General features: G+C 44.3%; 1 protein-coding gene across 1 annotated transcript; it reads left to right on the forward strand.

Annotated features, from left to right (window-relative positions):
- The first annotated feature begins 445 nt into the window (after positions 1 to 445).
- Hmox2 (heme oxygenase 2) lies at positions 446 to 23977 on the forward strand. Its single transcript, XM_052194803.1, has 6 exons — positions 446 to 552; positions 20375 to 20496; positions 21479 to 21596; positions 22316 to 22807; positions 23496 to 23622; positions 23711 to 23977. Exons 2-6 carry the CDS (start codon positions 20411 to 20413, stop codon positions 23836 to 23838), a joined length of 951 nt encoding a protein of 316 aa, XP_052050763.1. The 5' UTR covers positions 446 to 552; positions 20375 to 20410; the 3' UTR covers positions 23839 to 23977.
- The last annotated feature ends 241 nt before the right edge of the window (positions 23978 to 24218 follow it).

Consider the following 24218-nt stretch of genomic DNA (forward strand, 5'->3'; position numbering starts at 1 on the left):
TGGCTCCTACATACATGTACAGATATATAAGGATTATGCAAAAAAAATGAATTCACTGTAAAACGTCCGTTTGTTTCTTTCTTTCTTCTTTCTTTTCTGCCTTTCTTTCTTTCTTCCTTCCTTCCTTTCCTCTTTTGCAGTGTTAAGAATCTAATAATTCTTTCCCAACAAATTACATTTCCAATCCTGTTGTGGTTTTGTTTGAGCATTGGACAAATGCTCACACTGTAGCCCAGATTGCTATGGAATTCTCCTGCCTCAGCCCCACCTCTGTCCCCGCCTAGTGCTGGGATTCCAGGCTTGAGCCCCCACTCTCGATCACATGCTTCCTTCCTCTCGGGTTAATACCACCACTCCCGAGGCTTTCTCAGAAGGCAGTGTCAGCTCCGCCAAGAGCCTCCTGCTCACTGCCTCCGTCTGGGGGCGTGGCCGCGTGGCCCCGCCCCTCGCTGCGTGCGCACGTCCTGCCGTCCTCGCGCTCGCCCGCTCGGCTGCGAAGGTGCGGAGGGAGTCGCTGACGGCGATACTGTCTGACCTGCGGAGCGGCTGAGGGTGAGTGGCCCGCTCCGTACCCGGTCCTCCCCTCCCGGGTCCTTGCATGGCGGAGGCCTTCTTCGATGCTCTGCTCCGCTGTCCCTCCGCGGCTCGCCCTCAGCCTGAGGGGACGTCGGGAGGGGTTGGCCGGAAGCGGGCTGAGGCGGGCGAGCGAGCGGGAGGCTGGGGTCGGAGAGGGGGCACCGAGCGGGCCTTGAGCGTCTGATGAGCCCGAAACCGCGGGCGTCGCGCTCCGGAAGGCCTTTGAGCTCCATCCCCAAGAGTCCCCTGGTGTTCCCGTGGGGCACAGCCCCTGCCAGCGTCACGAATGCTCTTGAGGAGGTGACTCCGGGGTCGAATTTAGTGCAGCAGCGCAGCACTGAGCCCACCTGAGGTCCCGGAGGAGCCCGGGGCGTGGCTCTCTTCGGGGGCCAGATCCCTTAGAGTCCCCGTGGGGACTCGATGAGTGACCCGGGGTGCAGAGTGCAAGACGGGGAGGACTCTGCCGTAGATGTAGCCGGTTGGTCTGGACCAGGAGGTCACCTGTCACCGCCAAAGCACCGGGCTCCCGGTGACTTAATCGGTCTGTAAGCACTGCCGGGACCGCCTTGCACGCTGCTTGCACAAGGGCTGTCTGTGTCATGCCATTTAAATTGGTTCTGAAGGACCAGTCGTCGTGGCCTGTGCTCTGTTGCTGGAGCCACAAAGTCAACGAGAAGAGGGAGTGTTAACCACCTATAAAATGAGATTAGTGAGAGAGTCGGGAAGTAAATCCGCTAACATCCCACGGGCAAGATAACGGCACGGGTGATCTTAGTTCTGCATGGACATCCTGTGATTTTTTTTCAGACGTGGATTAGAGATTAGAAATGGTTATGGTGTTTAAATGCTCATACTGGCCTTAAACAGTCCAGTCGTCGTGTAGACGGTTTTGTACTTTCCTAGTTCTGGTATAGTGCTACCGTTTATTATAATTATAGTCATCATAACAATTATTAGTAGTAAAATGATTTTTTATTTTGGCGATGGAGTTTGAACTTGATGAGCATGTATTTTACTACTGAACCCTCAACCCTACCCAGTGTTTTGTGTTTTGAGAAGGAAATCTTGCCATGTACTGTTTGCACTGGCTGAATTTGAGATCCTCCTGCCTCAGTCTCCTAACTGCTAGGATTATGATGAGCTTGCACTATCATGCCCAGCCCAAATCTCCCCCCCCCCTTGAGTCAGGATCTCTCAAAATTATTTAGTGTCCTTGAACTGTCTTTATAGACAGACCTCAACTCACAGAGATCCCACTGCCTCTGCCTCCTCAGTGCTGGGAGGAAACTATGTTTTGGTTTCTTTGAAGAGTAAAAAGTATTTATCATTTTTTTTCCCAGAAGCATCACAAGACATAATCTGTTTGTTAGGAGTTCCCAGTTGAGTAGGATATTTATAAATTCACTTGATAAAAATTGGTAAACATTTTCTGATTAAGTGCCTCAGCCAAAACACTGATTAGGATGTGAGGAGATGTGAGCCTTGGAAAGTTGCACGTTTACTGAATGGCCTGAAGGGGAAGTCCTGTGAGTCCCTGATTTGACTTGAGTTCCTTTTTTTCTTTGCTTATGGCAGTCAGTTGAGATGTTGAGTCACCAGATAGAGGAATATGAGTGCTCTACAATTGCTAAAGCCACTGAGCTACAGAGGTCAAATGTTAATTGTCTAACTTAGACTGATGTGTTGAAACTTGCAGACTCGAATAGTTGAGCCCACCTTGATTTTTTTTTTTTTTTTTTTTTTTGGTTTTTTGGATTTGGTTTTTTCGAGACAGGGTTTCTCTGCATAGCCCTGGCTGTTCTGGAACTCGCTCTGTAGACCAGGCTGGCCTCGAACTCAGAAATCCGCCTGCCTCTGCCTCTGCCTCCCAGAGTGCTGGGATTACAGGCGTGCACCCCCGGCTCCCACCTTGATTTTTAAAAATGTCCTTTAATAGCTGGCTCTCCAGAACGGCTGCAGCACTTTTCATTAGGATTTCACCAAAAACTGCAATATCACCCTTCCAGAAGGTAGATCCTTTAAAAACTGGAGTTGCAAAATTCAGAGTAAAATTTGTAAGTAAGCTTGTCATGCCTTGGAGAAACAACAAAATAAAACCCCAAATGTTCTTTGAATCTTACCGGCCATAGTTAAGTAAAATATTAAATGTGTTCCTTTTTTTTTTGGAGACTTGGGAAGCAACCCATGGGAATTTCGAAGCTGGTACAAGACATTGTGATCTGCTGCTGTGATTCCAGCATTTGGAATTGTTCAAGGACATCCTTGGCTACTTAGTACATTGTTGGTGTTCTTCCTGCATTTGTGTCTATGTGAGAATTCTGTCCCTGGAATTGGAGTTATAGACAGTTATGAGCTGCCATGTGGATGCTGGGAATTGAACCTTTAGAAGAACAGTCAGTGCTGTTAGAAGAACTGCTGAGCCATTTCTCCAACCTCCTATTATCAATTCTTGGCAATAGAGAGAGATTTTCTTGCTTGCTAAAATGTGTAACCAGGCCTTGATTTTTCCAGACTTTTTTTGTAGCATCTGAGCTGGAGTTGGGGTGCAAGATAGTTTACTTGGAACTTCAAGATCAGCCAGACAGTGGTGGTGCAGGCCTTTAATTCCAGCGCTTGGGCGACAGAGGCAGGCAGATCTCTGAGTTCAAGGCCAGCCTGGTGTACAGAAAGAGTTCCAGGACAGCCAGGGCTGCACAGAGAAACCCTGTCTTGAAACAAGAATGGCATTATGTGTGTGCTTGATGGTAGGTATGTCTGCTCACCAGGGCGGTCAGAGCACAGCTGTGGGTTCTAGGGATCAAGCTCACATGGTTAAGCTCGCACTCTTACCAGAGGATCCGTCTTGTTGACTAAGAGAGAGACTTTTTAGTTGGTTGTTTTGTTTAAGCTTTAAAAATTGATATGGGGGTTGTAGAGGTCCAAGAGCACTGTGTAGGAGTTGGTTCTCTGTTTACAGCCCTGAGTCCCAGTCATGGTTGCTGGCCTTTATCCACTCTGCTCTCACCAGCCCTGCTTTGCTTTTTTTTTTTTTTTTTTTTTTGAGATAAGGCTTTTACTTTGAAACCTATGGTGGACTTGAACTGGAGATCCTTCTGCTTCAGCTCTTTGAGTGCTGGCATTACAAATGTTTCCCATTATACCTAGCTAAAAAATGTGCTGCTTTTTTTTTTTTCTTTTTTGGTTTTTTTTTTTTTTTTTTTTTCTCGAGACAGGATTTCTCTGTATAGCTCTGGCTGTCCTGGAACTCACTCTGTAGACCAGGCTGGCCTCGAATTCAGAAATCCGCCTGCCTTTGCCTCCCAGAGTGCTGGGATTACAGGTGTGCCCCACCACCGCTCGGCTGCTGCTGTTCTTTTTAAAGACAGTCTCAGACCTGACTGACCTGGAACTCCATATACTAAGATTGAAGGGATCCTCTGCCTCCTAAATATTGGAATAAATGTTTTCTTTCCTTCCTCGACACAGGCTCTGTGTTTGTATGTTAACCTGAACCCACAAAGATCTTCATTCTCTGCTTCTCCAGTGCGGGGATTGTTTGCAGTACCATACCTAGCCCAAGCTTTAGTTTTTATATCCACAAAAGGGGTTATTAATGCTTGATGAGTTTCCCAGTCTTTGGAGCCTTTAAATGCTGCTTATTGATTTAAGATGGGGATTATTAAATTCATGTGTTTTGATAAATCTGAGATCGGGATTGGGAATCTGTGTTTTTTAGGATTTGATTCCTTTTGGAGGGGGGTGGTGGTGGTGGGGTTCTCTGTGTAGCCCTGGCTGTCCTGGAACTCTCTGCAAGCCAGGCCGACCTCAAAGAGAACTGCCTGCCTCTGCCCCTCAAATACTGGGATTAAAAGGTGTGTATTACCAACACCCAGCTAGAATTTGATTCTTGATTAGTTCTAGAATAAAGCCCAGGCTGAGCAGAGAAGGGAATGAACTGGAAGATTTACGTTAATGAGCTACATGGTCAGATAACAGCTGAAGAGTCCGGCAGGGTAATTGTCAACTGTGTTTTCAGTTTGTGTGCAAGAGGCCAGCCAAGCAGATGTTAGCTTCTTTCTGCCTAGGGGAAAATTAAGTTTTGTCACCGGGATGGCCTTCGTTTCCTTCCCAGGAGTATCATGAACCTAATTATTGACATAGTTCTCAGAACTTGAAAAGGGCTTTAAGGGAAGAATAGCATGAGACTGCTGGCTTGTCCCTAGCTTGCCTGCCTTAAGACTTCCAGCTTTTGCTTTTGCTTTTTGCCCTGAGATTTTCTTAGTTTTAAGAAACACTGGTTGCACTGTAGTTTGTATTCACTCCCACATTTACCTGAGAGTCCAAACCCTTCCTCCCTCCCTCCCTTCCTCCCTCCCTTCCTTCCTTTCTTCCTTCTTTTTTTGGGGGGGGGCAGGTATTCACTTTGTAGGTCCAGGCTCACTTTGAATTCCTGTTGACTCCTGAGCAGTTCTCATGTGGGGGTTACAAGCATGTGTCCAATTCGTGGAGTGTTAGTACTTTTTATCTATTAAAAGTACTATCTTACCGGGCGATGGTGGAGCAGGCCCTTAATTCCAGCACTTGGGAGGCAGAGGCAGGTGGATTTCTGAGTTTGAGGCCAGCCTGGTCTACAAGGTGAGTTCAAGGACAGCCAGGGCTACACAGAGAAACTCTTGTCTCGGAAAAAAAAAAACAAAAACAAAAACAAAAGTACTATCTTAGTACTTTTTAAACCATATGTTAGTTTATCTAGTTGTCTGGCTTGTCTCTAAAGTAGTTAGAATTCTATTTTTCTGACAAAACATGGGACCTGTAATCTAAGCACACAGGTGAATTGAAGGAATTGATGGGCAGTGTGTTTGAAATCAGAGCTACTCTGTCAAACCTCGAATCTCCATGGGACTGTACCTGTATTATACAGCATGTGTAGGACTTTGCACCCTGCTGTGTTATATTTTTACTTTTCCTATCACCCTTATTTGAAATTCAAAACATCTTATCCCTCTTTGCTTTTTTTTTCTCTTCCAGACAGAGTTTCTCTGTGTAGCCCTGGCTGTTCTGGAACTCACTCTGTAGACCAGGCTGGCCTCGAACTCAAAAATCCGCCTGCCTCTGCCTCCAAGTGCTGGGATTAAAGGCGTGAGCCACCACCGCCCGGCCTTTTTTTAAAATTTTTTATCTTATGATCATTCGTGTTTTGTTTGAGAGTGTTGGAGCTTCTGGAACTGGAGTTACAGACAATTGTGAGCTACCATGTGAGTGTCAGGATTTGAATCCTGGCCCTCTAGCAGATCAGCTGGTGCTTTTAATCTCTGAGCCATCTCTCCAGCCCCCCACGCCCTTTTCTAGCTGTAGAGAATATTTGTTGACAGTATGTAGCTGTACTTGCTCAAATAGCATAATTCCCCTTCATAGATCCCTCACTTGCTGGTTTCTCCTGCAAGCGATCACCATGGCCCTCTAAAACCCCTTTTTTAATTTTTAAATTAATTTCTTCTAGGTGTACATTGACAGGGGTAGGGGGCTGAGTCGGTAAAGTGTTTTGCCATGAAAGTCTGATTTCTGATCCCAGCATGCATGTTAAAAGCTATAGGGGTTGGAGAGATGGCTCAGAAGAGAACTTAGTTCTCTTGGAGAGGACTGGAATTGTGTTCCCAGCATGGATGGTTCACAACTCCTTGTAGCTCAAATTCCACGGGTTACAATTCCTTTTTTTCCGGTCTTCACCGATACCTGCATGCTTGTATACATACATACAGACACACATATCTTAAGGAAGGGAGGGAGGTGGGTGAGGGAACTCATGTTGTAGCATACATCTGCATCCCAGTGCTGAAGACATGAATATAGGCAGATTGCTGGAGTTTGCTGGCTAACCAGTCTGGCCAAATCTGTGAGTTTCAGGCCCTGTCTTTTTTTTTTTTTTTTTAAAGGTAGAGAAGCAATTGAGGAAAACAGATGATATCAACCTCTGGCCTTCACATACACTTACATGCACATGTAAACACATAAAACAATATGGGTGAACAACGAGATGGATGAAACACATAACATGTAGGCAGTGGCTCTGAGTGTCTTTCTGAAATCTCAGCTTATTCTTTCCAGCAGCTAATCTGCCCTAGCCTTTGAATTCTTCTGTATACATGATTGGTTATATCATTAACCATTGTCAGAACATTTTAACTTTAACCTCTTTTCTCTTCAGAAGAGGTCTGGGATTAGGACTGAAAGTGGCCATTTTAACACAGTGGTTATTTTAACTCGAAGGTTCTGAAGCTATCCAAGAGCACAGGCAGAGACATGAATTAGAGTAACCAACTATTCTCCCATCTGGGAAACTCTTAGAAATTTAGCAGCTCTGTGACAGACTATGGTTCAAAACTAAATATCAGAACCAGGGTGGGGTTTTTTGTTGTTTGATTGTTTTTTTTCTATATTCTTTGTTTACATTCCAAATGATTTCCCCTTTCCCAGTTCCCCCCTCCCCATATGTCCCATAAGCCTTCTTCTCTCCACCCATTCTCCAATCACCTCCCTCCTTTTTCTCTGTCCTTATATTCCCCTACAATGCTAGGTCAAGCCTTTCCAGGATCAGGACCCTCTCCTTACTTCTTCATGGGAGTCATTTGCTTATTTTGTTTTTTTGAAGCAAGGTTTCTATGTACAGCTACCTCCAACTCACCAAGATCCACCTGCCTTTGCCTCCCAAGTGTTGAGATTAAAGGCTTGTGCCACTATATCCAGCCAGAACTAAGGATTCTTTTGTCATTCTATATAAAGACTAAAGGAACTATGTATCTCTTAAAAATGTCAGTATTACAAGTAGTGGTAGTGTATACCTTTAATTCCAGCACTTGGGAGGCAGAGGCAGGCAGATTTCTGAGTTTGAGGCCAGCCTGGTCTACAGAGTGAGTTCCAGGACAGCCATATAGAGAAACCCTGTCTTGAACACCCCTTCTCCCAAAAAAAAATTGTGGTAGAGGCGGCTGCCGTGGATTCGTTGGGAAGATGTGAGCAGATGGATGCATGGTGACTGAGCACAGAATGTAGGTTACTCAGAGAAAAGCCTCGCTACATGGCCAAGATACTGTAAATATATTTTGAGTCTGAGTCTTATTTCTGTGAGGCTGGAAGGGAGAACCAGGGCCAGACTTCAACAATTTGCCTCTACCTTTGCCTCTGTTTCTTAACTCCCCTGGAACAACATCATCATCATCATTATCATTATTCCTGTTGTGGAACACACATTTAACCCCAGCACTTGGGCACTTGGGAGGCAGAAGGAGATATCTCTTTTAGTTCAAGGTCAGACAGTTTTACACACTGAGTTCCAGGACAGCTAGAGAGCTATACAGTGAGACCTTGTCTTTCTTTTTTTCTTTTTTCCTGTATATATGTCTGTTATGTATGTATGGGTATGTTTGCCGGTGCTTGTGTGTCTATGTGAAGGCCAGAGGTCAATTTGAGGTAGCTTCTTTTATTTAATTTTTACATTTTTAAGTTATTTTATTTATTTACATTGAAAATGTTGCCCCCTCCCTGTTCCCCCTCCCAGAGTTTTTCCCCTTTTTGCCTCTGAGAGGGTGCCTCCCCCCCATCCCCTTCCCTGGGGCATCAGGATTAGGCATATCCTCTCCCACTGAGGCCAGACAAGGCAGCCCACTGCTACATATGTGGGGGGACAGGTGTGGGGCTCGGAGCAGCCTGTGTATGCTCTTTGTTTGGTGGCTTAGCCTCTGGGAGCTTCCAGAGGTCCAAGCTGGTTGACACTGTTGGTCTTCCTATGGGATTCCCATCCTCTTCAGTTCTTTCAATCCTTCCCCTAAGTCTCCCACAGGGGTCCTGACCTCAGTTCAATGGTTGGCTGTAAGTATCTGCATCTGTTTCAGTCAACTGCTGGTAGAGCCTCTCAGAAGACAGCTCTATGCTAGTCTCCTGTCTGCAAGCACAACATGGCATCAGTAGTAGTGTTAGGGTTTGGTGCTTGCCCCATAGGATGGATCCCAAGATGGCCAGTCACTCCCCGGTCAGCTATTCCTTCAGTCTTTCCTCCATTTTTGTCTCTGCATTTCTTTTAGATGGGAACAATTCTGGGTCAAAAATTCTGAAGATATGTTGGCGTCTCTATTCCTCCACTAGGGGCCCTTTCTAACTACTGGAGGTGGTCTCTTCAGGATCTATCTCTCCTCTGTTGGGCATTTTGGCTAAGATCACTCCCAGTGAGTCCTTGGATCCTCTCACATCCCACATCTCTGGGACTTTCTAGAGGTCCTTCCCACCCCAACTCCCCACCCAGGCAGCCACATATTTCCATTCATTCTCCTGGCACTCTGGGCTTCTCTCCTATTTTCCCCTCATACCTGATCCTGCTCCTCTTTTCACCTCCCCTCCCCTCTCCCACCTAGGTCCCTCCCTCAGGTAGCTTGAGGTTACTTTCCACTTGGATTTTTGAGACAGGCCAGGCATCACTAAACCCAGAGTTTGCAGCTTGGACTAGATTGCCTTGTCACTGAGTTTAGAACCTCCCTCCGTTGCATCTCCCCCCTCCCCCAACTAGGCTTGCCACCACACCCAGTAGTGTCGGTCCCCCCCCCCCCCCACACACACACACACACAGGGTTTCTCTGTGTAGCCCTGGCTGTCTTGGAACTCACTCCATAGACCAGGCTGGCCTCAAACTCAGAAATTCTCTGCCTCCCAGAGTGCTGGGATTATAGGCGTGCGCCACCGCTGCCCGGCTCACACCCAGTTTTTATGTGAGTACTGGGAAATTTTAAGTCTTCATGCTTGCACAGCAAGAACTTTACCCACTGAGCCATCTCTCCTAACTCCACTAGGCAAGCATTCTACTATTGGATTGTATTCTCAGCCAGCCTGTATATTTATTTATCTTTAAAAGGTGAGGTGAAGGTTTAACTTGCTTTTCGGAATGCTTATTATGCCCCAAGGCTCTGGGTTTGGTCCCTAGTACTGCCTAAACAAAACAAAAAAACACAGAGGTCACCCAGGGTTCTCAGACTTTCCAAGACCTTACTGAATTCAAAGGTTGACAGTTGTGGTTTCACTGTACCCTTCTCTGTGGAAAGTGAGGGAGCCTATTTAAAAACAATGTGACCCAGTATTTTTCCTTTAGATAGTGAACAGAAAGCACCACATGCTTGATGCTCCCTCAACCAATCTTACCCCTACTAGAAGTTTCTGCCATGAAAATACAGCTTACGTAGTGATATCCTGTCATAAACTATATATATATATATATATATATATATATATATATATATATATATATATATGCGTGTGCATGCGTGCGTGTGTGTGTGTGTGTTTGTGTGTGTGTGTATATATATATATATATATATATATATATATATATATATATGCGTGTGTGTGTGTGTGTGTGTGTGTGATATCTGTGCAGATGTCCACAGAGGCCAGAAGAGTATGTTAGAGTCACTGGAGCAGGAGTTAAAGCAGGCCTTTACTTGAGTGCTGGGAAACTCTGGAAGAGCAGCAATTGCTCTTAACTGCTAAGCCACATCTCTCCAGTTCCCCTGGGATTCATCTTGTTATTCATTCATTATCCTTTGTCTTCAGCTCCTTGAGCATGCCTCAGTTTCTCTTTCCTTTTTTTGAAAAAATTTTATTGGTTTTTAGAGGCAGGGTTTTAAGTATGATCAGCTCCGGCTGTCCTGGACTCGCTTTTAAGACCAGGCTGGCTTTGAATTTACAGAGCTCCACCTATTTCTGCCTCCTGGGTACTGGATTAAAGGGGTGTATCACCACACCCTGCTTAAGAATACAATTCTGGAAATCATCAGAATTGGATAAACCAAGAATTTATCCAACAAATTCTTGGTTATGTTTATACGTCATAAAATAATGATTCAGGAGAAACTTGAAGTAGTAAAATTGGTGTTATAAAGGATTTACTAATAAACTTGCTTACGAGACAGGTGCATGTCTTTTTTTTTTTTTTTTTTTTTTTTTTTTTTTTTTAGATTTGGTTTTTTTGAAAACTAAAATCTATACAGAGAGACAGAGTTTCTCTATATAGCCCTGGCTGTCCTGGAGCTCACTCTGTAGACCAGGCTGGCCTCGAACTCAGAAATCCACTTGCCTCTGCCTCCCAGAGTGCTGGGATTACAGGCATGCGCCACCACCACCTGGCTGGTGCATGTCTTTAGGAGGCAGAAACAGTGGAATTGTGAGTTGAGGCCACAGTAAGTTCCAGGACAGCTAGGATTGTTACAAAGAGATAACCTTATCTAAAAAACAAACAACTCCAACTGCCTAGGAAATATTAAATTACACAAAGTAGAACTTAAAGAATGTAGTGTACCTACTAGGCTTGTTGAAACTGTTAGAAATTTTTGTTCCATAATTGAAGGTTTCTGACTTAAAACCAGCCAGTAGACCTATCCTCATAGCAAAGAACATGCTCAAGGGTAGTTCAGAGGGCCAGCTCAGGGCAACAACCATAATTGAGTCCTGATTTGCCTTAAGTTCCTCAAGCTCTTATTAGGAAAAGTATAATTCTGCCAAGTGGGCAAGATAGACCTAGTAATGACTCCGCAAAGAACAATACTGGTTTGGATAGGTTTCCTTCCTTCCTTCCTCCCTCCTTCCCTTCTTCCCTCCCTTCCTTCCTTCCTCCCTCCTTTCTTCCCTTCCTCCCTTCTTCCCTTCCTCCCTCCCTTCTTCCCTTCCTTCCTCCCTTCTTCCCTTCCTCCTTCCCTTCCTCCCTTTCCTCCCTCCCTTTCTTCTTCCCTCCCTTCCTCCCTCCCTCCTTCCCTTCCTTCCTCCCTTCTTCCCTTCCTTCCTCCCTCCCTTCCTTCCTCCCTCCCTTCCTTCTTCCCTTCTTTCCTCCCTCCCTCCCTCCCTTCTTTCCTTCCTTCCTTCCTTCCTTCCTTCTTCTTTCTTTCCATCCTTCCTACTGGTGTACTTAAGAAATAAATCTGGGAGCTAGAGATATGTCTCGGTGGTTAATTCACTAACCAATTATTTTTTAAAAAGATATAATTCTATTAATATCAAGATACAATTCTGGTGATATCTTTGCTGTGCAAATCTCCCGTCTGTCCAAGACTTGGAGTTTCCTGTCTTTGTTTAAATTGTTCAAAGTGTAACCTGGGGCTGGGATTGAAAGAGATTTAAGAATGACAATGTGTGTGGCGTGCATAAGCCTTTTCTATGGGCATTAGCCAGAGTCCAGTTCTTGATATTAAAGAGCTTTCTTTCCCTCTGTGCTGGAATTTGCTTTATAGACCAGGCTGGCGTCAAATTCACAGAGGTCCTCCTGCCTCTGCCTCCCAAGGGCTGGCATCAAAAGGTGTGTGTACCATTACCACCTGGCTATGTCCCCTATTTTTTGTTTGATGTTTTTTGAGATAGGGTCTTACTATGTGGCCCTGTCTGGCCTGGGACACACTATGTAAACCAGGCTGGCACCAAATTTGTAGCAATCCTCTTGCTTCAGCTTCCTAGCTGCTATGATTACACCTGTGCACCACCATATCCAGCATGTTAATTTGAGGCAGAATCTCTCCAGCTGGCCTCAGACTCCTGTTTGAGCATTATGAGTTTTGGGATTACAGGTGTACATATGTAATCATTCTCTGCAGTTTGACAGTTCTATACTCATTTAATTTTTCATAACTACCTTGCAGAATTGTTACTACACAGAGTAGAAACTCAGAGAAATTAAGTAGATGTTCCTGTCTTATGTTCTGTCACGTAAGCCCGTACATGACAGAACCAGGGTCTGCTCCTGATCGTGAGCATGAAGGCTTGTGCTCTACAGCCACATCCAAGTGATGCCTCTTGTCCCGTATAGCCCGCAGGCTTCTCTCTTGCGGACTGATTGCAGTTGGCTTTCATTGAGTGTTTACTATTTGTGAGGCTCTAGAGCTCATCACTCAGTAGTACCCCATTTCATCCTCATGTGTTGTCATAGGCACACACGGTGGACTGCTCTGCAGGAAGATGTCTGGGCTTAGACCTGCTGTTAGATTTGTTGAACTCATTTTCTAGAAACATTCAGATGGAGAGATTCCAGCTTCAGACCATAGGATAATGTAGTATGATACAAATACTGAAATATGTATCTAGATTAATAGTCATATACTACATTCATGTAAATGGCAAATGACTGTTGGGTTGGAAAGGCTATGTTCTGGGACTCTACTAGTAAAGAAAATGACTCAGGGGTTTCTGGTACAGATCAAGTAAAGCATGGCAGCAGCCTGTTTCTTCTTCCTCTCAATCCTAGGAAGTATCATCAAGAGCTGAAGTGTCTAGAAGGTTTTTCTAGAAATCTAGTGGAAAATTCTGCTAAGTAACCACAGTGTCACTATTATTTTTTGCCTTTTAAATATAATTATGAGGTATATTACAAGTAACTTTTTGCTAATAGTGAATGATTGTGGATATCTTAAAAATTTGATTAAGGATATAGATCATTTGATAGGATGCTTGTCTTATATACATAAGGTTCTGATTTCAATCCTCAGCAAAAATAAAGTTTGATTGGATTAAAGTACATTCTTGAATATTGACCTGCATCTGAGAGTCTTTTTACCACTACCCTCCCCAACACACACACACACACACACACACACACACACACACACACACACACACACACGGTTTCTCTGTGTAGTCCTGGCTGTCCTATGACTTACTCTGTAGTCCAGGTTGGCCTCAAACTCAGAGAGTTCCACCTGCTTCTGTTTCCTAAGTGCTCGGATTAAAGGCTCACACCACTGCTGCCCAGTATTTTATTTTTAATTATATTTGTATACATCTGAGTATATTTTGTGGTGCCTACAGAGGCCAGAAGAGGGAGCTAGAATTACTGTAGTTACTAGAGTTACTACTGGTAGTTGTGAACCACTACCCAACAGAGAGTGTTTGAATTCAGTTTCTCACCAAGAACAGTATGTGCTTTTAATTGCTGAACCATCTCTCCGGCCCATCGGTTTTTTATCATAGAAAACACTTGATGAGTCTGTACTCCAGTGTGTAGCTCTTCCTATGGGACAGTTGAAAACCCCCCTTCTAGAGACTCCTGGTGCCTTGCTAATTAAGGTAGGAAAAAAAGTTTTAAGATGAAAGTTGAGTCCTGAGAGCCGCTCAAGGCTGCTGTTGATCCATCAGCTGTGCTGTATTCTCCACTCTCACAGATACAGAGCTGTATAACCGGTCATTGGAGTTACTCGATCTTGTTAGGACTGTCACTGTTAGGAAGTCTTGGAATAAATCTGTAGGCCCCTAGGAAGTGTGTCTAGTGCCTCACAGAAACTAGATGAAATATAGAAGGTACCAGTTGATGAATGTCTTTCCTATAGAGTTGCTGATCTTACACAACTTCCTTCCCTTATCCTACTTGCTTACTCTCTTATCCTACCAGTTCCAAAAACATACATTTTCTTTTAAAAAATTAAATTAGATTTATTTATTTAGTTAGTTTTATATGTGTTTTGCAATATGTGTACCATTTACATTCCTGGCATGCACAGGGATTCAGAATAGGGCATTGGATCCCCTGGAACTGGAGTTAAAGATGGTTGTGAACCACCATGTGTGTACTGAGAAATGAATCCAGGTCCCCTAGAGGAGAGCAAGTACTCTTAACCACTCTCCAGCCCCATTAGTATACATTTTCAGAAGCAGATAGGACTGCTGAGATTTTTAAGTTATCACTACACAGTTGACACAGAGATGGTTTCTCTCTCTCCCTCTCTCCTTTCTCCTTTCTCTCCCTCCCTTTCTCCTTCCTTCCCTCCCTCCCTTTCTCCCTCCCTCAAACTCACAGAGCTCTGTCTGCCTGTCTCTCAACTGCTGGGATTAAAAGCCTTCACCACCACCTCCCAGCTTACACACTGAGATCCCTGGAACTCACTGAGAGTTCTCACTCTCAGAATCACCACTCCTGGCTGATTCTAGTAACTAGATCTTCTGTTTCTCTCCATTGCTATGGTAACTAGTGCTATAGAGATGTGGAGACCCTATTGTGACTTCTTTAGTGTAGGAATGCCTCCAGAGCCTCTGATTTTATTATCCACCAAGGCTTGATAGGTCTGGCTGTTTTCACTCCAGGCACGGAGTGTTGGGGTGTGCCACCTCCCCCTTTGGGACCACCACGGGTTGCCCTTTTAACAAAGTTGACCCTACCAAGGAGCAGTCATCTTGAATTGTATAATTTGAATGAACCAAGGTAGGTGTTTGGGAGACAGGAAGTAGCACTTCTTAGTCTTGTGTGTATGTGCATGTGGAGGCAGGGGTCAACCTCGGGTACTTTGCTCAGTCTTTCTCCAGCTTAGTTGTCGAAACAGGTTCTCTCACAAAACTTGTTGCTCACTGATTTGGCTCGCCTGGCTGGTCAATGAGCTCCAAGGATCTGCCTTTCTCCTCACCTCAGTACTGAGGCTATAGATATGCTGCTGTTTCTATGTTGGTCATGTGAATCTGAATGCAGGTCTTCGTTGTTTTTACCCACTAAGCCCTGTCCTGAGCTCCCAGCTTTTTAAATGGAAGCTTAAGTATTTATATTTCAGAAATCATAGGGTCATGCTTTTCATCATGAAACAAACTATATAGTTTATTACCTTCCTGTAGGAATAAATGCAGTGTGATACAGGCGCCTGTACCTCAGTTTCTGTGTAGCCTGGAGTGTGTGGTAATACCACATTAGCTCTCACATGTGTGAACCAGTGAAAACTAGTTGGGGACACAGGAATAATCTCTTGCATTCTGAATGACTCAGGTTTAGCTCCAACTTGACTGTCACAGTATTTCATGTAGCCAAAGCTGGCCTCACATTTACTTTGTAGTCAAGAATGTCCTTGACATTTCTGTCTTCCTGCCTCTAGCTCTGGAGTGCTAGGATTACAGGGCTGTACCAACATGCTCAGCTTATGCAGTGCTGGGATTTAACCAAGGGCTTTGTCTGTGCCAGACAAACACTATACAATTGAGCTATAACCTCAGCCAAATTTTAGTTTCTCTCTCCCTTTCTCCCCCCTCTCTCATTAGAGTAAGGAAACAACACCGGGCCTCTGCGATAGTTTGATTTTAGCTTTCTTTCTCTTTTTAAAATGTTTGTTTATTTTTATGTGCATTGGTATTTTCCCTGCATGTATGTCTACATGAGGGTGCCAGGTCCCCTGGAACTGGACCTTCAGACAGTTGTAAGCTGCCCAGTGGGTGCTGGGAATTGAACCTGGGTCTTCTGGAAGGGCAGCCAGTGCTTTTACCCTGTTAGTGAACCATCTCTTCAGCCCATTGATTTTAGTTTTATAGTTAGTGGAACACTGCTCAAAAGTGATTTAGACTGATGGAGTTCCCAGATCTGTCATGCTTATGGTCTGTGGTCCTCTATGTTTTGCCCTACAGGAGAATAGCTTCTAAGGCTTTTTTTTTTTTTTTAGTGTTACTAGCTGGGTTTTCATTTTGGAACCATCTTAATTGCTGACTCTTGCCCTCCAGCCTGAAATGTGATTCTTGTAGGGACCATTATCTGTCTGCTCAGGACACCCCAAAACCAGGCTCTCAGCACAGATTTATTTGCCTTAGATGGACAGAGGGCAAGGAATAAGAGACAAAGACAGGAGTAAGAGGATGAGGGAGGAGGGAGAGGGAGAAAGGATATTTGTCTCGGGAGACAAAAGACTGCCTCTGGATAGAGAGGACACAGATGTAGCCCATAGGCAATGGCGATTTATAAAGGTAAAGGGGAAACCCTGTGTTAGAATGAAGTGTTTAATTTTAACTGTGCATGATAAGTGAGCCAAAGGGGGGTTTTGATTGCTGGACTTCAGTACTTTGATAGCTGGAATTTAGTAGTCAGTCTCAGGAAGAGGAAGTGGCCAAATGAGGGAATAGACCTTGGTGGCTAGGTAATTTAGCAAGGCAGAGGGGATGAGGGAGAAAGGCAAGGCCTGCTAGAGCCATGTTTGCCATGCCCCCTGGGCTATAGCTTCTTCAATTCTCAAAATACTTTTAAAATTTTTTCATGTATTACAGTGTATTTTGATCCTATACTTTACAGTTCTTGTTTTTATAGAAGCTGAAATTTCTGATGACAGCCTTTGTGCTTGAGTGAAAGAAAATTAGTGACTACTTACGTACATGGTACATGGTTTTACGCTTGCTCAAAATGATCAGAGCCTTTTTCTTTTTTTCTTTTCTTTTCTTTTCTTTTCTTTTCTTTTCTTTTCTTTTCTTTTCTTTTCTTTGCCTCTACCCTACCCTACCCCCTACCCCCTACCCCCTGCACCCCACTGGGTTTCTCTGTATAAATATCTCTACACATTTTATATATATATATATATATATATATATATATATATATATATATACACATGTATAAAACATCTCCCTTCACTGTATATAAAAATAAAATCCTGCTCAAATCATTTAGAATTCAGTCAAAGCTCTATCTGCACCTTTGATTTTTTTTTTTCTTACGATATATAATTATTGCCTTCTTGGTCTGGAGAGTTATCTCATACAATGTTAGATGGTAGTGAGGGAGCAGTATGTTGTTGATTTCATTTATTGTAGGAATGCCCTCCCTCCCCCTCTACCTCCCTCCCTCCCAGTCTGGGACTATGAGAAGTATACTTAGTATCTCACATACTGGGCAAATAGGAAGGCTGTTTAACCAGTGAGAGAAAAAAATAAAATGGGAAGAAAAGGAAATGTGACTTGTCCCAAGTTTCAGTACCAAATGATTTGGGGGGTGGAAAGGAAAGGAATATGAATGTTCCCAGGAATGGCGGAGGGGAAGTTTGTTATAGATTGTGGGAGAGTGTAGTTAGAGGCAGGGACACCTGGTAGATCCTCAGTGCACCTGACCAGACTGAGCTGGGCCATGTGAGAAAGGGGGAGGGGAAGAGAGTGGGGACCAGGTGCAGTAGCCAGGAGACCAAAAGTTTAAAAAGACTGAGTGAGTCTGTAACCAGAGTGGTTGGATTACATAGGGGAGAGGAGCCCCTGAGCTGGAGAGTTCAGAGTAGGCCAGCTAGGAGAACCCTGTAACAAGATGGGGCAAAGGGATTGTTGAGAGAGTCTGGGGACAAGGTCTGCTTTGTTGTATTAAGTAGGCACCTCAGTCATTTGTTCCAGGTTTGAAACCTAACAACCAGGACTCTTGATTTACCTCAGCAGTCAGTTCCAGGTCCTTCTCTTGGAGTTTTGACTGCTAGTATTTGGGCATGCTCGAGATGAGGGCACCCGTCTTTCTCAATTAAAAAAAAAAATGTTTCTGGAAGGAGCCTTAGACATCCTGAGTTGATGTCACTTATTGAGATTTATAAAAGGCTGGTGCTTTTAGATCAAGTTTTTGTTACTGTTTTTTGAGATTAGGTTTTGTAGCTTAGGCTGGCCTTGAACTGCCTCACTTCTCCTTCCCCCAGTTTTAAGATTACAAGGGTACGCCCTGGTTTTTCTTCCCAGTGCTGGGAGTAGAATATAGGACCTCAAGGACACTAGAAAATGTTCTGCTAAGGACTAAACCTAGTCTGTGCATTTAGCTTTCTTGCTACTTAGCCAGAATTGCAAGGGTGTGTTTTTGTCACTGAGTCTTTACTTTCCCAGGATTTCCTGTCTGGTCTTGCTCATGATAAAGCAATAATAGTCAACTGTTCAGTGAACTGTGGAGTTAAACTTCAACAAATCAAATGAAGAAAGAGTGAAATTAATGTAAAAAGAGTAAAACTTATGTATTAGATTTTCTGGGAAATGATAGTGCTAGAGTTCAGAGACCTTGGGCCATTTATTATAAAAACTCAGAAACTGCTTACCAAGATAACTTGGTTTCCATATGATGATCAAATGTCTTGTTTTATTAGAATTGGTTTAGCTGTCTGTTGTCCCCAGCACCCAATCCAGCTAACAATTGAGCCGAACCACCCCAAAGAATGCTATTTGGTGTGAGCATTCTTTCCTGCCTTGGGCACGTTTTACTATGAAAAGAACATTACCATTTCCTCACACTGCCACAGAAGGGCTGAGTTTTCTGGTATACGTGTCTAGAATCGAATGAATTGGCTGGATTTCTCATACTTACTTCCTCATTGTTTCACAGTTGTTCAGTTGCTATTTCTTAGTTTTTGTGTTGTTTGGGAAAGGGTCTCTTGTATCCCAGGCTGGCCTTGAACTCTTGTGTATCCAAAGATTACCTTGAACTTCTGATCCTCCTGCCTTCAACTTCTACGCGTTGGCTTGTGCAACTGTGCCCAGGTTACTAAACCTAGTTGGGATGAAACCCAGGGCTTTCCCAGTTGTTAAATCTTACCAACACTTCCTCAATACAAGATCAGCATTTGAGGCAGCATTACATTTATTTCATATAATTTTGTCATGTAAGTCATCTCATTTTAGTCTTCATAGCATATCGGAGAAGGTAAGGCAGTTTTTCTCAGCCTGTTTTATGGATGAGGAAACTCAGCTTTCAGGAAATTATGACTCACACAGTGATGCCAAGAGCTACTGAAGATGGGGACTTTATCTCTCAAACCTAAATATTTTACGGCTCGCTTAAAATTTTTTTTTTTAAATTGAAGACTGGCGGGGCCATGGTGGCGCACATCTTTAGTCCCAGCACTTGGGAGGCAGAGGCAGGCGGATTTCTGAGTTCAAGGCCAGCCTGGTCTACAGAGTGAGTTCCAGGACTGCCAGGGCTACACAGAGAAACCCTGTCATGAAAAAACAAACAAACAAAAAACAACAACAAAAATTAAAGACTGTGCTGAGCAAACCACACACATACCCTAAAAACCCGAAAGTTGGCAGATAAGTCCCTAGAAGAAGTGATATGTACTAATATGATCCTGTAGGGGGAGATATTTTTTGTGATATATTTTGCTTTTGTTTGCTCCCTTTCCAAGGGCCTTGGCTCTTTCTTTCTTTCTTTCTTTCTTTCTTTCTTTCTTTCTTTCTTTCTTTCTTTCTTTCTTTCTTTCTTCCTTTTTTGTTTTTTTTTGAAGCAAGGTTTCTCTATGTAGTCTTTACTGTCTTGGAACTTACTCTGTAGACTAGGCTGGCCTCAAAATCAGAGATCCATCTGCTTCTGCCTCTCAATTGCTGGGATTAAAAGCGGGTGCCATCACTGCCCGGCTTCAAAGGATGTTTTTTACAGCGCCTGACATTTGAACTCAAGGTCTTACATATGTTAGGCAAGCACTTTATCCTGAGTTACAAATACTCCTACCTTACACTTAATTGTCTCCCTTGTGGAAAATGCTCAGTAAATACGTGCTGATTGAGATAGAAAATTGTTTCTTTTCCTTGGTCCAGCTTGGCTCTAGAGCTGGAATTTTTATCTTTATGGGTGACCTTCTTAGTTGGTGCTGTTGTGCCACACTAGAAAGATGGGCGCCCACTTTATATATTGCTACAGTAGTTTCCAGGGATGGAGGATGATGGTATTGTTTTACAGGATTGTACTTCCCTTGCTGATGAAAGCTCAGCCTTGAAGTAGGCATGGGAATTAATCCGCTAGCTTATTATTTCATGCACCCAGAGAACAGACTAGGCTGGGGACAGTTTGCTAGGTGACTTACTTGAAGGTATCTCAGGATTGTTGAGTTGTTCTGTTCTATGGTAGAACTGTTAGGCACAGCCTGGCTTAATTAAATTCTTGTCAATACTCTGTTCTCATTCCTTTCACCTGGAAGCCCACACAGGTAAAACTGTGGGAAAATGGAAGCTTTGCATTGCTTAGTAAGCTGAGAGCTCCTGAAGCTTTTATCGCCTCCGTTATGTTGGCTTAAATCAGAAAAGGTTACTCAGTCATCAGTTCCTTGTGTTTCTACAGGACCAGAGTGAGGGCAACACAAACTACTCAGCCACAATGTCTTCAGAGGTGGAGGCCTCGGAGGGGGTAGATGAATCAGAGAAGAAGAACTCCATGGCACCAGAAAAGGAAAACCATACCAAGTGAGTGAGAGCAACTGGCTGCTGCTTATCAGGAGGCCTCAGCACCTGCCCTGCCACCTGTCAGTGTGCCTGATTCAGTCTGTTGGTGGAACTGGGGAGTGGTCACCAGCACTGAGCTGTATACATGCTTGGTTACTTGGTTACAGTGCTGTGTACTGTTCCTTCGCTTCTTGTGAGAGTCCTGACACTGGCCAAGTATTTCTTATATCTTACTATATTTGCTAATAAACTAGTTCTTAAAAATAATCTCCTTAAAAAAAAAAAAAAAAAACTACAGAGACTTGACCACAAGAAAACCAGAATCTTCTCATTCTGACAGCTGCAGTGTGTGTATACACAGAAGCCCTCCCTAGGTTCCATCGTCCTTATGATACTTTTCTTCCTTATCCATTTATTGATGTAACTTTATCCTGAGTAATTCTGTTAAATACAAAACTGGGAGGTGGATCTCTGAGTTGGAGACCATCCTGGTCTTGAGTGAGTTCCAGGACAGCCAGAGCTACACAGAAATCCTGTCTCAAAGACAAAACAAACAAATAACCCAAAAAACAAAGAAGAAAGAAACCAACCAAGATCTTGGTCTCTGTCTCCACTATTCATCTTCCCACACCTAGGCCGATCCATGTGGATACCATCCCGAGAGGAAGGCGGCTCTTTCTGGGATAGATTAAGTTTTGTTTCTTCAGCTATTGGCGGCTACAGAAGCAAAGCATCACTCATCTGGGTGCTTACTAACACATCCCAACCCAGGCCCTTTTGAGGAGACCATAGTAAACTTCATGTCCACTGAGATTTTGTGCCACATTGTCACATCTTGCTCTGTGCTCACTGACAAGACTCAGTTACTCATACAGGGCTGAAATAGTGTCTGAGCAACTCCTGCTTCCAGTCTCTATCTTGGGCCTAAACTGTCTTTTGCTCTTTAGTACTTTCTGAAGAACTGGAAAGGGCTACTGTCTCACACCAAGTTTATCCCCAACAGAATGGCAGACCTTTCTGAGCTCCTGAAGGAAGGGACCAAGGAAGCACATGACCGGGCAGAAAATACCCAGTTTGTCAAAGACTTCTTGAAAGGAAACATTAAGAAGGAACTTTTTAAGGTTTGTGTCCCTCAGTCAGATGGGGTTGGGTACTAATATTTAATAAGGGGTGGAGGTGGGTGGCTTTAGTCAGCTGAGGAAGTGGCCCTGCAACCACTCTGAGGAAGAAGCTGAAGTAGAAGTCTTTTCTACTTTTTCTTGGAGACAGTCTTGGCTACATAGTCCATATGGGCTTTAACCCTGGATCTTCCATCTTTACCTTCCTGAGTACTGGGGATGAAAGGTATGTACCACCATGCCCAGCCATATATTTGCTTTCCTGGTGTTAAGCCATGGCTATCCCAGCCTAAATGGGAGTTAAATATATATACACACACATATACACACACACATTTGCAAATATTCACTAGAAGCTTCCTGGGTGTGTTAAAGTAGTTAAATATATTTTAAAAGGGTCACATTTGGGTCTTTGGGAACTGGACAAGTGGCTTTTGTCTTGAGCCACTCTTAAAATGTGGTGGTGGTGGGGACAGGAAAGATGGCTCAGCCATTAAGAGCACTGACTGCTCTTCCAGAGGTCCTGAGTTGAATTCCCAGTAACCACATGGTGGCTCACAGCCATCTGTAATGAGATCTGATGCCCTCTTCTAGCATGCAGATAAAGCATTCATATATGTATGTGTGTGTGTATAATCTTTTTTAAAAACAAAACATGGTGGGTTCTAGAACTGCTGGCTTGGTTTATAGCTCTTTCCCACAATCTTCCGTCACACTCACAGCTGGCCACGACTGCACTTTACTTCACATACTCAGCCCTTGAGGAGGAAATGGATCGCAACAAAGACCACCCAGCCTTCGCCCCCTTATATTTCCCCATGGAGCTACATCGGAAGGAAGCACTGATCAAGGACATGGAGTATTTCTTTGGTGAAAACTGGGAGGAGCAGGTGAAGTGCTCCGAGGCTGCCCAGAAGTATGTGGATCGGATTCACTATGTAGGGCAAAATGAGCCAGAGCTGCTGGTGGCCCATGCTTACACTCGTTACATGGGGGACCTTTCGGGAGGCCAGGTGCTGAAGAAGGTGGCCCAGCGGGCACTGAAACTCCCCAGCACTGGGGAAGGGACCCAGTTCTACCTGTTTGAGCATGTGGACAATGCCCAGCAATTCAAGCAGTTCTACCGCGCCAGAATGAATGCCTTGGACCTGAATTTGAAGACCAAAGAGAGGATTGTGGAGGAGGCCAACAAAGCCTTTGAATATAATATGCAGGTATTTCTGGGCACTGTCCATGGAACCTGATCCATTCGGTTATAACCATGGATGCACGAGTTTGATCCTTTTAGCAGTAGAGTCATAGCCAGAGATTTCTTGAGGCTATTGGTAGCATGACAAATGAGGTCCTACATGCCCTAGAAAAAGGTGAGGGAACAGAACCTGTTAGCTATCAGGGACCATGGAGCAGTGTGTGGCTCCCAGGGGGCCTGGCTTGAGGCCCATGACTAGTGTTGGAAAGGGCAAAGCCCCAGCATTTGAAAGGCCTGACATAGACCTGTCTCCCTCCATCTCACTACAGGACATCAGGATTGAGAAACAGATGACTTCTTCATTTTGTAGCAAATATTGATATAAATAATATTGCTTAGTATGGAGCTAGATTAATTGGGAAGTAGAATAAGTAGGTTTTTCAAGTCTTAGGGCTGACCTTACAGAAGCCATTTCTGTCCCTAGTACCTCAGTGTTGGGAGAGAATAGCTGTGGGCACTCAGGTACAGTTGTCAGCAGTCACCTGAGCTCTCACTGAGACGTGCAGAATAGTGTTCACTTTTCTGGCTTGATGTTCAGCTGCTTTGCAGTCCTGATCAAGTGTATCTGGGCTCTAGCTTTCCATGGGTGATCTGTAGGGTGTAAATTCTGTGTCTGTCTAGTTTAGGGATGGTCTCTGATTTCTACTCCTCAGATATTCAGTGAACTGGACCAGGCTGGCTCCATGCTAGCAAGAGAAACCCTGGAGGATGGGCTCCCAATACATGATGGGAAGGGAGATGTACGTAAATGCCCCTTTTATGCTGCTCAGCCAGACAAAGGTAGGTTGTGGATCCTGAACTAGCATTTCTGGAGCACGTGTATCATTGCCTTCCACTGATGCCATGTCTTATGTTGTGCTGTATGCAGGTACCCTAAGAGGCAGCAGCTGCCCCTTCCGGACAGCAATGGCCATGCTGAGGAAGCCTAGCCTGCAGCTCTTTCTAGCAGCCAGTGTGGCCTTGGTAGCTGGACTCTTGGCCTGGTACTACATGTGAAGGACCTGTCATGTTTGCACACTACCCCAAGTGACCTGTTCCATCCCCATCTCCACCTCTGCCTAAAACTACCACCTCAGGTGACTTTTTTAATGCTGGGTTTGAGAAAACAAGCAACCAATAAAAGCCAGACACTAAAGCCTCTGCCTAACAGCATCTTCTCTGCCAGCCAGGTGAACACCAGACAAAGGCTGGCTGTCACGCTATTAACAGCCAGTGCTCTACTCTCAGACTTCTGACCTGACAGTGCTCCAGGACTTTTGCCATTTAGGAGACCTGGGTACATTGTTTTCTTAGCAGTACTTGGAATGTTTCTTGCCATGCTGGGAGTGAGATACCCATACGCCCAGGGTCTGTGGGAAAGGGTCTTGACAGCTGAT

Source organism: Apodemus sylvaticus, chromosome 10 (genome assembly GCF_947179515.1).
Source record: "Apodemus sylvaticus chromosome 10, mApoSyl1.1, whole genome shotgun sequence".
Classification (NCBI taxonomy): Eukaryota; Metazoa; Chordata; class Mammalia; order Rodentia; family Muridae; genus Apodemus; species Apodemus sylvaticus.